Genomic DNA, 13,006 nt, shown 5'->3' on the forward strand with positions numbered 1-13,006 from the left:
CTTTGAAAATATTAAGGGAAAATCATTTAATCCTTTAAGTATGTGATTTAAAGAGGTATTTGGAACATCAATCTGTAATTGCTTATTTTTCATTCATACAGTCATTCCATTCAGTATTTACTATGTGTCTGGTGGCTCTGGGAATAACACATACAAAAATAATTAAGATTTTCTGTTCACCAGGAGCTCGTGGATTGCATAATGCAGTTATATAGCTAAATACAAGATGTTTTTCCAAACTTATCTTCAACTGTAATAAATGAAAAATGAAGTAAATTGAAGCTTGAACTTACTCATGAATTGCTACTTTTCTGGAGTGACTGTAAAAGCATTAGTATATGGTTCTTTGGATTGCATTATACTGCCCTCTGCTGTCTCAGTTATTAACTAAGGAGAATTTGGATTTTCTGCCCCAGTAACTACAGTTCCTTTTCTTTAAGGAATTCTGTTATCTAGAGACAATATCCTGTTAACATACACACAAGATCACCACACAGCACATTAAGTGAGATGGAATAGGGTGGAATTTCAGGAGGAATGGCACTAAGCTGGTGAGAACTTTCTAAGGGGTACCGAGGCTGTAAGGGTAGGACCAGTGGTCCCCAAAGTCACAGGCACATTGGTATCACTTGGAAACTTAAAATCCAGCCTATTTTTGTTTGCAGTTGTAATTTAATTGTCTTGGTTGAAGCTTGGGATTTGAGATTTCCAAAAAATTTTAATGTGAGAGGAGTTGGGAACCATGTCTAAGCAATAGCATAAGCCCATCAGGATCTGGGATTTTTGGAACATCACAGTCAACTGTCTACCTTTGTTTTGCTAAGAACATTTGAGAATGGTACAGTGTGAGTCACACTGAAACTCACAAAACACGAGTTGAACGGGAACTGAGATCATCTAGTTCAGAAATTACAAACAGGCAATCTCAGGTCATGTATGACTCCCAGACATGTTAAACCTGTTACATTTTTAAAAACTTGAAATTAGTTGCCAACATTTAATTAAGAGGTTTCACATAAATCTCCAATATTTGGCTTCCTTAAAAAAAAAAAAAAAAAAACCAGAAGATCTTATCATCCTACAACTTAGCAGTGGGCCAGTGCTTAGTCATGGTTTAAACCTTTAACTGGGGCACTGCTCTGCAGTTACTGTCTCTACCAGCTGGACCCTGGTGAGGAGGACCCAGGGGCACAAGTACATGGAAATCGTGCTTGTATAACCGACAGCCCGCCAACGCTGAGAAAACTGAGATAGGGCCATTAAGAAATAATATATAGCACACATTTCTTCCTATACAATATGCCTGATTTTCAACATGAAGGTAACATTTATTTAATTAATTTATTTATTTTTTGGTACCAGGGATTGAACTCGGGTCTTTGCGCTTGTAAGGCAGGCCACCAAACTGCTGAGCTAAATCCCCAGCCCCATGAAGGTAACATTTAAAAAGGAATCTCTGGCATAACCACAATTCATGACATTCTTGAGCTAGTGACTGTCTCAAATAGGCAAAAAGTTCTAAATAACTTGACCAATTTGGAAACCACTAGGCATGTCAAGGTCATCCTCATAGGAAGTCCAAGTTCTGTCTTCTTTGATGAGCTCTCAAAACCATTTTCAGTCCCAGGGAGCTGACCCTCCAAGAATTATTTGGGGACTCTTCGTAGTTCATTCATAAACCAAAGGGCACCACTAAGCAAAGCCAAAGAGCCCGACTGGTGAGTGGCAGCCAAAGGAGTTGGAACGTACATCAGCAGAGTGCTAATGCCCAAGATCACCTATATAAAGGAAAGGGAGCAGTAAAAACAGAAACCACAAGTTTAGACTGAACATAAGCGGGCACAGATAACCAGATACACTAACCTCTACATTATCCCAACAGAACACTAAATAGATAATGTATATAAGTACACTTACAATAAGAAACTTCAGACAGTAAGCAAACCCAAAATTCTCCTAAATTACCCTCTGTACCCATGATGGCGAGCCTTTCAGAGCTTGCAATGATAAAAACAGCCCGCTGTGGCACGCATGCCATACATTTGCCACCACTGCTGTATGCCATCCTAGCTCCCCAGAGGTACTTACTGTTACCAGTTTCTACACACTTACACTTTCAGATATTTGTTTACAAAGAAATACGCCATTCATGCTGTTAAAAATATTGTTGTCATTTATTTTTTACCTAACAATTGATATCTTAAATCTTTTTTTCTTTTTATTGAGTTTATTGGTACAATCTAGGTATACAATACAGTTACATTCATCATTGGGATTCTGTACCTTTACATAATAGGTCTTGATTCTCATTTTTGATATCTTAAATCTTATTTTAAGCTTCTGCACATTATTCCGAAGTAAATTTACCATGGTTGTTTAATACTTAAATTGTTCCCAGTTTTCCACCATCACAAGTCTGTAATGAGTTTCCTTAAACAAAGCATTAGACTATTTCTAGGGCAAATGGTTTGTTAGGCCAAAGGATTATGTTATCACTTTAAATGATATTGCCAAATTTCTCTCTGAAAAGTTATAAAAACCCATACTCTTTCCAAAAATATTTAAAGGTATCTGTTTTTCTATACCCGGGGCAATTCCTGATTATCTTCCTTCTGTTTCCCTTCATTTCTTCCCAAATTGATAGGCACAAAAACAGTACTCATTAATTTCCTCTTTTCTGATTGTGAGCAAGGCTATGTTTATTGGTGAGGTCATGTTAATTGGCCATCATTCCTCTTATGAGATTGATACCCTTTATTTTCTTATTAATCTATTACAAATATTAAAAATATTTTCTTCCAGTTTGTCACTTTCCCTTTCTAACTCTGTTTGGGGGATACCATCAGACCAAGGAGAAGTGGTTTGTACCTGTGTGTATGCCAAAGCTAGCAGAGTCGCTGCTGCCATCTTGGTCCTTCGAGGAAGGGGGATCCTCTGAGACAAGAAGTAAAGCGCTGTAATGGCAGTGACACAAGTGATTCCCTGTGGGGAAAAAAAGACTCATCACAAGAGTGGAGGTCCCACTCACATGCCAGGACTTCCACTAAATTTACATGTCTCTTCTGGAAGCAGAGTGACCTTAAATTACTTTCTTGTACTAACCAAAGGGAGCCATCCTGAAACTAGTTCCACCTTAGTTATTCCTGCTTAGTCTCTTCTTCTTGCAGCTTCTGTGTCAGTGTTACCCACGGATACCCCGGAGATTGTGTACGTATCGCTCTCTATACACAGGTAGTCTATCTCAGTGCACTAAGACACCTTCCAAGGTGGGTGTCACCCAGATGTGACCCTCACTTTTTCTTTTCATTATTTTCATAATACTGTTAATTTCTGTAATCAAACCCACACCAATATGGCTGTTAATTTTGCACAATGCCAACTCAACACTGTAAACTGGGATACTTTTTCCAAAGTTGACAACACAGCCAAAGTTTCCAAAAATTCAAATTATGCATACACATATTGTATGTATATTTATATTTATATAAAAAGACCAATAATAGCAGAATGTTATGCATCATAAGCAACAACTTTCCCAGGTTCTTGCAGTCCTCTGAACAAAATCATAGAAACATCCAGCATATTCCACTAAAAACAAAAAACTATTTTGGTAACCTGCACTATTTTTATTAGCTTCTTAGTCGTCATCTTGAAAGAAAACATGCTAGAGCAGTATCACTGAAAATGCTGACAAAGCACAGTTGCTACGATGTATCATGAACCAGGTGGGTATTTTACATTCACGGGAATGATACAGCGCTGTCATGTCTGTAAAAAGGGGTTATGTCAGACTTGATTCTACTTTTCTAGAATCACTTTTTAGATCATTCTTTAGAACATCCTTATATCTAATTTTATCTCTAATTCTACATTTAAAGCAACACATGATGGTTATTATTTTCAAGTGGACTAGGTGGTAGTGCTACTAACTGCTGCAAAGATAAAAGTCTCATTTTCATTCCTGCCCCTTTAGAATGAGGGTCTGGGGCTGGCAATAAGGTCTCTCTTCCTTGTTCATGATGTCGAGAATTATTCTTTTTACCTTATTTCCATACCTATTTCATTTTTTTTTCTTTTGCAAAGATGTCCATGACAATTTCAACCAAACTTCATTCATGCCAAAATACTGTGTAGAGGTGGGACTAAACTCACACAAGATAACATGCCCTAGCCCCAGACCCCTTGGCTGAGTCCTCCAGACCTCTCTATCCAGATGTACCTATCATGTCACACTCAACACACCTTGATCTAATGACATTTCTCATCTCTAGCTCAAAACTCACTCCGATGGTCCCATTTCTGTTGGTTATTTCTTTTAAAACTTCTCTTTGAATTTACTATGCTCAAGTCCACCTCCCATTACTCAGCCTTACCCAGCACTACTACTTCTGCTTTTCCTTGCTGTGCCAATTTATCATGCCCAGGTTGCTAAGCCAATCCTACCATGCAAAGCCCACAGCAGTAGTTCAGTGCCTATGAGCTTAAATAAACTGAAAAGTATTAGCGAGGCTCCTGCTCTCTGGAGTTAATAACTATGTGTGTGGCAACCAGAGTCTCTGCATGCTTCTCTTCTCAACTTTGTATCTGCTGAAACGAATGTCCAGGTGTGTTCGGGACCGAGGGAGGTCATCACTTGCCAGGTGAGGAAAGGCATACTCGAACTTAAAGAAACTCAAAATGTCCTGCACTAGAATATGTGGAAGGGGTGTGAGTAATAAGTACAAAACACCAGACTACAGAATTTGTCCTGCAGTTTTCTGAATAAGAATGGGAAATATAGTTCTGGCCACTGACTAATGCCATCAGTGCTTCATGATATTTCAAAACCTGTGTGCTGCTCCCCGTGCTCAGTCGGCAGCAGGAACTGCTAGCCACACTTACCAGGATCCGGTGATCAAACTGCACCATGGTGGGATTCTCGAAAACATTCCTCAAGATTGGGGAGAAGGTAAAGAGGTCCTCTGGGATCCAGGATTCTCCCATTTTAGGGAAGGAGTTGTAAACAAGACCGGCATCCAGCCCTGCCACAAAAGCCCCTGTATTCCAAGGTAAGCGAGACTTAAAATGAGAGAATAGATATAGAAAAAGCCTATTATCTCAAAGTTAGAAAAAGGAGATAGCCAGAGAATCACAGATCTATAACAGGGCTCTCAAATTGGGAGTATACATCACAATCACCATGGGAACTTAAAAAAAACTCAGTAACTTTGTATTTTTCACATGTTCTCACCTAAGAGTTTTGCATGTCTCCTAGGACTAGAAGCTCGGTAAGGACAGCTGTTATCTTGGGAAAATTCCCTTAGGATTCTGATGCCTTCTCCCCTCCCGCTGAATACTAATATATTTTGAACAAGTGTGTGTAGAATCTCTTCCTTCACACCTTTATGGCTCTGATCAAATGTCACCTTAGCAAACAAATCTCTCCTGATGTCCTATATAAAATGGCACTTTTCTACTCCACCTCACTGTACTCCTTCATCCTGTTTTATTTTTCTTTATAGCATGAATATCTGACTTTTTTTTTTTGGTAGTGGGGGTTAAATCAAGGGACTTCACACTGGGCTACATCCCCATCCTTTTGTCTGTTTTTCAGGATCTTTCTATGTAGTTCAGGCTGGCCTAGAACTCTGTGGCAATCCTCCTGCCTCAGCCTCCTGAGGTTGGGATTACAGCCATGTGTCACCATGCCCAGCTCCTTCAGCCCTTTTTTTATTTTAATTTTTCAGACAGGGTCTTGCTAAGCTGTGTAGTTTCTCAGACTGGGCTCAAACTTGTGATCTTTTTGCCTCAGGTTTCCAGAGTACTGGGATTATAGGCATGTGCCACCATGCCCAGCTCACATTATGTTTTTACTATGCAGTATCTTCTCCAAGTGCTCAATGTCTGTTAGATGAACATAAGAATTAGACAAAATTCAAAATTTATTCATTAAATGCTGGATAAATACAAAAGAGGGCATCTGTGAATTAAGAGATGAATGAGCCATCATTTATGATCAAAGAAGATTCAGAAGTTTGGGTCATACAACTTATTTTTGGGAATGTCACTTATAAAGAAGTAAAAATTCATGTTCTCAAACCAAAAAAGAAAGAGGAAGAAAAGGAGAAAAAAGAACAGAGGACAGAAAAGGGTTGGGTAGATCACTAGTTTAAATCCATACTGTTTTCATTCTAAAGCTGTGCTATTCAATTGACTAGCCGTAAGTACTCAAAACGTGTCCAGTTTGACTAAATAACTGGATTCTATTTAATTTTAATTAATTTAGCTAACCAAATGGAGCTACTGATACTGCTGTTAGTGCAGTTCTGAAGTGGCAGAGGTTAAAGTGGAGTTGTGGCCTAACGAGAAAACCCTGTATTGTTCTTTCTCTCCTAATGAACTCTCCACCTTTGACCATCTTTAAGGGAAGGCCTTTTGTCTGACCCAACTTAGTGTAATGTAATCACAATAATGCTATACAGCACAAACAGCTAACCCTTATGTAACTTCTGCTTCATGCCTGGTACTATTCTAAGCAGGTCACATATATTATTCCCACTACAGTCATCATTTCCACTTTACAGATGAGGTCACTGAAGCCTTCAGTTCCACACAGGGTTCTATAAGTTGCCACAGTCACTCTGGTCATAGGAGGTGAAGCAAAAACTTGAATCTGGACAGGCTAGATCCAGGCAGATATCAACATGGTGAAGAGGGTGGGAACAAGACAAGTATGTAAAGGAAATAGGAAGATGCAGGAGGAAGGGCAAAGCATTAGGCAAGAGATCCCACCTGGACGAGAAACAAACCAGGCCATCTCTGATGAGAAGGGTCTTACCTGAGAGAGCTGTAAGGAACACTAGACCTGCTGTTCCACCAGCATATCGTCTCAACCACAGGAGTTGGCGGGTTTCAGGCAGCTAAATAAGAAAGAAATCACAACTGGATTTCAGGCATCAGGAGAGACAGCAAAAGATCTCCAAGGCCAAACATAAGTGCCAATTTAAGGTTAGAACTTCACTGGCTCCTAGGGCTAAGTACTCTGAACAGACATTCTTATTCTAACATGCATGATACTTTATTACAATTATACATTTCTATCTGTCTTGCCTACTGCTTGGCATGAAGGTACTCAAATATGTATTTGTTGGTAACTGAATGACTTACATTACTTGGGAAAGTGTTTTTCTATGATTGCAATCACTGGCTTAAGATCGGATTGGATTTTCATGTTGTGTGTGATATTAGAGTTTAGCAAATATAGTCAGAATCTAAATTGTATAAAATGCCAATAGTAGGTTTTTTTTTTTTTTTTTTTTTTTTTTTTTTTTTTTTTTTTTTTTTTTTTTTTTTTTTTTTTTTTTTTTTTTTTTTTTTTTTTTGGTACTGAGGATTGAATTCAGGTCCTTGTGTTTGCAAGACAGGCAGCAGAACCAATGAGCTAAATCCCCAGCCCAAGATAGTGCTTGTGGTAAAGGCAAAATTTGTTTTCATTTCTACTACAGCCAACTTCTGATATTAATCAGTATATCAACAAATATTAATAATTTTATGAACAGGTCATTACATACATACAAAGGAGTTAATTGGTGCCCTCAAATGTCTTATAATCTAGAATGTGAAAAGCTACTTACCATTAGTAAGATATGGTAGGAGAGACTATTAATGCTGTCTACTGGTACTTTCTGTGATGATGGATATATCTTATCATTTGTGGGTAATGAAGGCTCAAAACACTGAAGCTAGGTGTAGGGGTGCACACCTGTAATCACAGCACTCAGGAGGCTGAGGCAGGAGGACTGCCACAAATTGAGGCCACCCTGGGCTACATAGTGAGTTCAGGCCCAGCCTGAACTACATAGTAAGCCTTGTCTCAAACAAAACAAAACTGAAACACTGCCTAGTATGACTCAAAATTGCATAAAATGTTATTTTTATTTAAATATGAAGTTTAAGTAAAATGTTCATCTAAGCTGGACATGGCAGTGCATGCCTGTAGGAAGCTCAGACAGGAGGACTACAAATTCAAGGGCAGCTTGGGCAACTTAGGGAGAGACTGCCTTAAAATTTTTAAAAAGAAAAAGAAAAAGAAAAAGAACTGTGGATACAGCTCAGCACTTCTTGGGTTCAATCCTCAGTACTGCCAAAAAAAAAAAAAGTTTGATTTAAACAAAGTTAATTTTATTTAATCTTAATTAGTTAAAATTAAGCACTACGTGGTTAAATGACCATCATTTCAAATCCTTTCCATAATTAGGTGTAATACAAAGAAATAAAAAGGGGAAAACAAATTACATAATCAGTAATGCTTAAGAGTTTAATTTCAGCAGCGTGTATGTATAGGTATGTATGTCTAACTGTGTGGATACACGTGAATTTGTGTGTAAAGTAGTGAGGAGAAGTCAGAATATGGGGACTGAAATTTAAAGAATGGGTTGTCAAGAAATAGAAGCTATCAATGCACATAACATATTTTAGAAGTTTGACTTTGAAAGTCTACTACAATGTTTCGACCATCTGGCTTCTCTGTGGGGATGACTGCCAAGTGAACATCTCTAATCCTTACCGGGATCCAAGCCACTAGCTCCAAATAGCTACTGGATGGTTCTACTTAACAATCCAACTATCTCTTCAAACCACTCGATGAAGAGTTATCTAGGGCAGTGGTGGCAAACCTACAGCATGCATGCTGCAGTGGGCTGTTTGTATCATTGAAAGCTCTAAAAGGTTTGCTGTCACTGGTCAACCTATGATTTCAGTACCTCATGTAATAATCACTGTTTCTGTGTTTTGCTTCTGGTGCGAGAATAGAACCTAGGACTTTGTATATGCTAGGCAAGCACTGTACTACTGAGCTACATCCCTAACCATGGTTTTAAAACACTAGAAAAAGTGTCCTGAAGGGTGTAGTTAAGACCTCTATTATAAATGATGGCTTCAAAAATACTCATATCTTGCTTTTATATCAAAGCATAAAATGTAAAAACTCTTATTTTCCTAAGGGAAACCCTGCATACAGAAAACCCTTTTAGACAAATCACTTGTATGTGAAATTTGAATGGTAGGTCTCTATTAACAAACAATGAACAGCATGGCTTATATACACCACCAAAAGTTAAGATACAGCTCTTTTCTAGCCTGCCTTGCTTTCCTATCCACTACCTCTTCTAGAAGTCAGAAGTTAAAATGTTTGGGCTATTTCTTATTGTTGGTACTCCTCACTTTTCCCCTAAAATTTATATTTGCACCATTCCCAACAGACAATGCAGACAAAATACTCAGCTCTTATATGATCCAGCAATTGCACTTCTAGATATATATGCAAAAGAACTAAAACCAAAAAGACATTTTGTACACCCAGATTCATAGTAGCATTATTTGCATTAGCTAAAAAATGGAAGCAATTTGTCCAATGACAAGTGGGTAAACAAAACATCATATGTATGTACAATGGAACAGTACTGTGCCTTAAATAAGGAATTCTGACACATGCTACATCAGGAGTTAACTTGGAGGAAATAATGATACATGAAATAAACTAGCCACAAAAAGACAAATACTCCATTTATATGAGGTTATCTAGAGTAATCAAATTCATACAGAAAGTAACTTGTGGTTGCCAGGGGCAAAGGAAAGGAGAGAAGAGGAGTTATTATTATTATTATTATTCTTTTTATTTTTTAGTACCAGGGATCAAACTCCAGACTTTGTACTTGCAAGGCAGATGGTGGTACCATTGAGCTAAATTCCTGGCCTGAGAAGTTATTATTTAATGGGTAATCAAAAACTTTTGAAGATCGGTTGTACAATACTGTGAATATATTTAATGTTATTGAAAAGATGAAAAATTTTGCTATATTTTAATACAATTAAAAAAATTCAGCTCCTGTGCTAATTTCCCTTTAAATGAATTGTTCCAACTCCTCCCCCAAATATATTGTTTTGTTTTTGCAGTCTCAAAAGTACCTGAAGTCCCCACATTCAGTAAATCTGTAAACTATAGTACAATCTTGTTTCTGGAAAACTGACAGATTTTACTTTAAGAGAATTTGAAGTTCGACTTGTAATTTCTCACTAGAATCAACATTTCCTTCTGACCCTGGTAGCACATGTGCAGATGTGAGAAAAATCCAGACTGACTTTTACCTTGTGCTGAGGGAGCAGCAGGGAGAGTGAGGTCCACAGGCTGGCACAATACAGAACAAGGGCTGACCCAAGGTGGGCAGCAAGGCGGTACTGACTGACCCGGGGGATGTCATAGGAATCCGGTTTTTCTTCTAATCCGCTTTTCACCATATACCATCCTAGCAGACCCTAGCACCCAAAAGAAAGAGGCAAATCGAAGTTGAAACTACTTTTATTCCCTTCCTGACCTCTCCTTCCATATCCCAAGAATCATGACATCCACAGTTCCATATTTATTACTATCAGTACTTTACCTCTGTTTTATTGAACTATAATCCAAATATAAAAAAGTACAAGTTTATCATTATATGCAAAATCTTACAAATAGTTGAGAAAATTTAACATTATGTAAACCAATGAATAAAAAATTGACTATGAAAACATTGATTGCTTTGAAAAACCTTAATTAAAATAACTGCTTAAGAACAATTACTGTCATGTCAAGTGGACATATGGCAATTATTAAAGTTCTGGAGCTGGGCGTGGCAGCACACACCTGCAATCGCAGCACTTCGGAGGCTGAGGCAGGAGGATCATTATGAATTCAAGACCAGCCTGAACTACAGCGTGAAACCTTGTCTCAAAAAAAGTTTTAAGGGGAGGTCATACCAATCTATAAGGCCTTGTAGACAGTTTGCTTTGTAAATATCTGAACCCTCCCCCATCCTTTTTAAGGAAAATGAAGCTGTAAAACATAGTTTTTGGAGAGATATGAAGTTGAACTCTAATCTGGGAACTCAAAGAAAAGCCTTAGCCCTAGAGTGAAAAGAAAAAAAAAAATGACAGTGAAAGTACATGTCTAAATTTAGATATGTATCATATTTTATGATCCTTCTCTGCTATAACTGGCTTTTTCAACTAACCAAACAACTGTCTGTCCCAATTATATCAAATATAATATGGTCCCTTCACACCTGTTCTCCTAAAGCAGCAGAATTAGGTTCTCCCACTTCTTCCAAGTATATACTCCTCAGGAAATCGTTTTTGGGATTCTTTCTTCTTTCAATATCACCTGGCTATTCTAATTACCCTGATTTCAGCTGCATAAGACACTGGAAGAGGAAGGCATATACAGCATAATTCACCAGCCCTCACTTTTCTTCCTCCCATAACTTTGACTTTTAAATTTTTTCCTTCTTGGAAATCTATTTTTAGTGTTGGTTTAATTCTAAAATATGAAATTTTATTTTGTTCCATCTAACTTTTTCTAATTACTATTAGACCTTTTTATAAAATTTCTTTTGGCTTTTTGAGACAAGGTCTTCCTATGTAGTTCAGGCTGGCCTTGAACTCATGGCAATCCTGCCTCAGCATCTCGAGTGCTGGGATTACAGGTATGCGCTACCACATCCAGCTCTATTAGACTTTTAATTCCTTACTGTTTCTATTGCCCCTTTAATCCCTTCTAAGTGGCTCAAATTGTCACTTATAAGTTAACCAACTAGCTTCTTCCAAATCAAATTTTGATGTTTCTCTGATACTCTCCCTTGGAACTATTATGCTTTGATCCACATATTTTTAAGTGTCTTCTCTCATAATTCCTTTTGCTGGTCAGCTTTACCCAACCTTTTTTTTTTTTTTTGGTACCGGGGATCGAACTCAGGTCCTTGCGCTTGCAAGGCAGGCCACCGAACCGCTGAGCTAAATCCCCAGCCCCTACCCAACCTCTTAACTGTTGGAGTCTTTCGGAGCTTTCTTCCTTTAAAGGAATTTAACTTAAATGATTTTTTTTTTTTTTTTTTTTTGGTCCCGGGAATCAAACTCAAACTCAGGGACTTGTGCTTACCAGGCAGATACTGCACCACTGAGCTACATTCCCGGCCCCTACTTAAATGATTTTAAACATTATTTATATCTAAATATCTCTTGGGTAAATCTATATTCTAAGATCCTTCATCCCACAAACTTTTTCTCTTTTGGAGTTTTCCTATTTGCCTCTAGAGCCATTCTAGCATAGTATTCCACTCTTAAGAAAAAGGGAAGAGAACCCAGGAGGAGATTCATGATGGGACCCATTCTACTTCTTATGATACATGGATATGCATTTTCTGACCACTTACTGACATCAGACACTCAGATAAGTGCATTTTACGTTATTGTCTGGTTTAATATCCACAAACTCTAAATAACAGACACTATTATTATCTGGATTTAAAGGTAAGGAAATCATAGTTCGCAAAGATCAGAGAGCTTGCCCTACTAAGTGGCAGGTGTCTGTGACACTAAAATGCATACTTTTACCTACTCTGTTACAGTGCTTCAAAGATTACTTCCTAGAAATAATGCCAGCTAGGAAGCTCCTTGAAGCTGTAGTTTCTCAACCTTGATTAAATCTTACCTGGAAGCAGACTAAGCCACAGAGAGCAAGAACGCGGCCTTTCATGCCATGACCGAGCCAACCCTTTCTCCAAAAGTAAGCAGCAGGCAGGATGTATGCAAGACCTACAACACGACCCCACATGCGGTGTGAGTACTCCATGTACCAGATGAACTTGAATTCAGCCAGGGTCATATCATGATTTAAGCTGGGTGAAACAAGAAGTTACAAAGAAAGAAGGAGGACATATCCACGTGATTTTTATTTCTCTATGAAATGCAGAAACATTCTGCAGTTTAATAGGTCTGCCCTGTCCCTTTTCAGCAACTTCAGGATGACTTTGACTTAGATGTTAGAATAGGTAGCTCATTAATTACCTAAATCAGTGATGAGGAAATAAAGGAATCTAGCAGGCACAGTTTGATTGTGAGTTTGAGACCAGTCTGGCTACATACTGAAGTACACAGTGAGATTGCCTCAGAAAAAAGGAAGGGCGGGGAGGGAGAGGGAGAGGGAGAGGGAGGG

General features: G+C 38.2%; 1 protein-coding gene across 2 annotated transcripts in view; it reads right to left on the minus strand.

Moving 5' to 3' along the window:
• Window positions 1-34: 34 nt before the first annotated feature.
• The window catches only part of LOC104872305 (cytochrome c oxidase assembly protein COX15 homolog), a 24,361-nt gene continuing 11,389 nt past the window's right edge, over window positions 35-13,006 (minus strand). The window contains exons 4-9 of one of the 2 annotated variants that reach the window (XM_010638528.3): window positions 12,503-12,689; window positions 10,126-10,293; window positions 6,818-6,899; window positions 4,882-5,036; window positions 2,869-2,934; window positions 35-1,778 (exon numbers count right to left, since the gene is read on the minus strand). In XM_010638528.3, coding sequence (XP_010636830.1) covers window positions 1,647-1,778; window positions 2,869-2,934; window positions 4,882-5,036; window positions 6,818-6,899; window positions 10,126-10,293; window positions 12,503-12,689 — 790 coding nt within the window. In that variant the 3' untranslated portion in view covers window positions 35-1,646. Of the gene's footprint in view, window positions 1,779-2,868; window positions 2,983-4,881; window positions 5,037-6,817; window positions 6,900-10,125; window positions 10,294-12,502; window positions 12,690-13,006 lie in introns of both variants that reach the window. The other variant, XM_010638527.3, reaches the window with a different exon arrangement.

The sequence above is a fragment of the Fukomys damarensis genome, unplaced genomic scaffold (assembly GCF_012274545.1).
Source record: "Fukomys damarensis isolate Sample0158 unplaced genomic scaffold, DMR_v1.0_HiC HiC_scaffold_8, whole genome shotgun sequence".
Taxonomy (NCBI): Eukaryota; Metazoa; Chordata; class Mammalia; order Rodentia; family Bathyergidae; genus Fukomys; species Fukomys damarensis.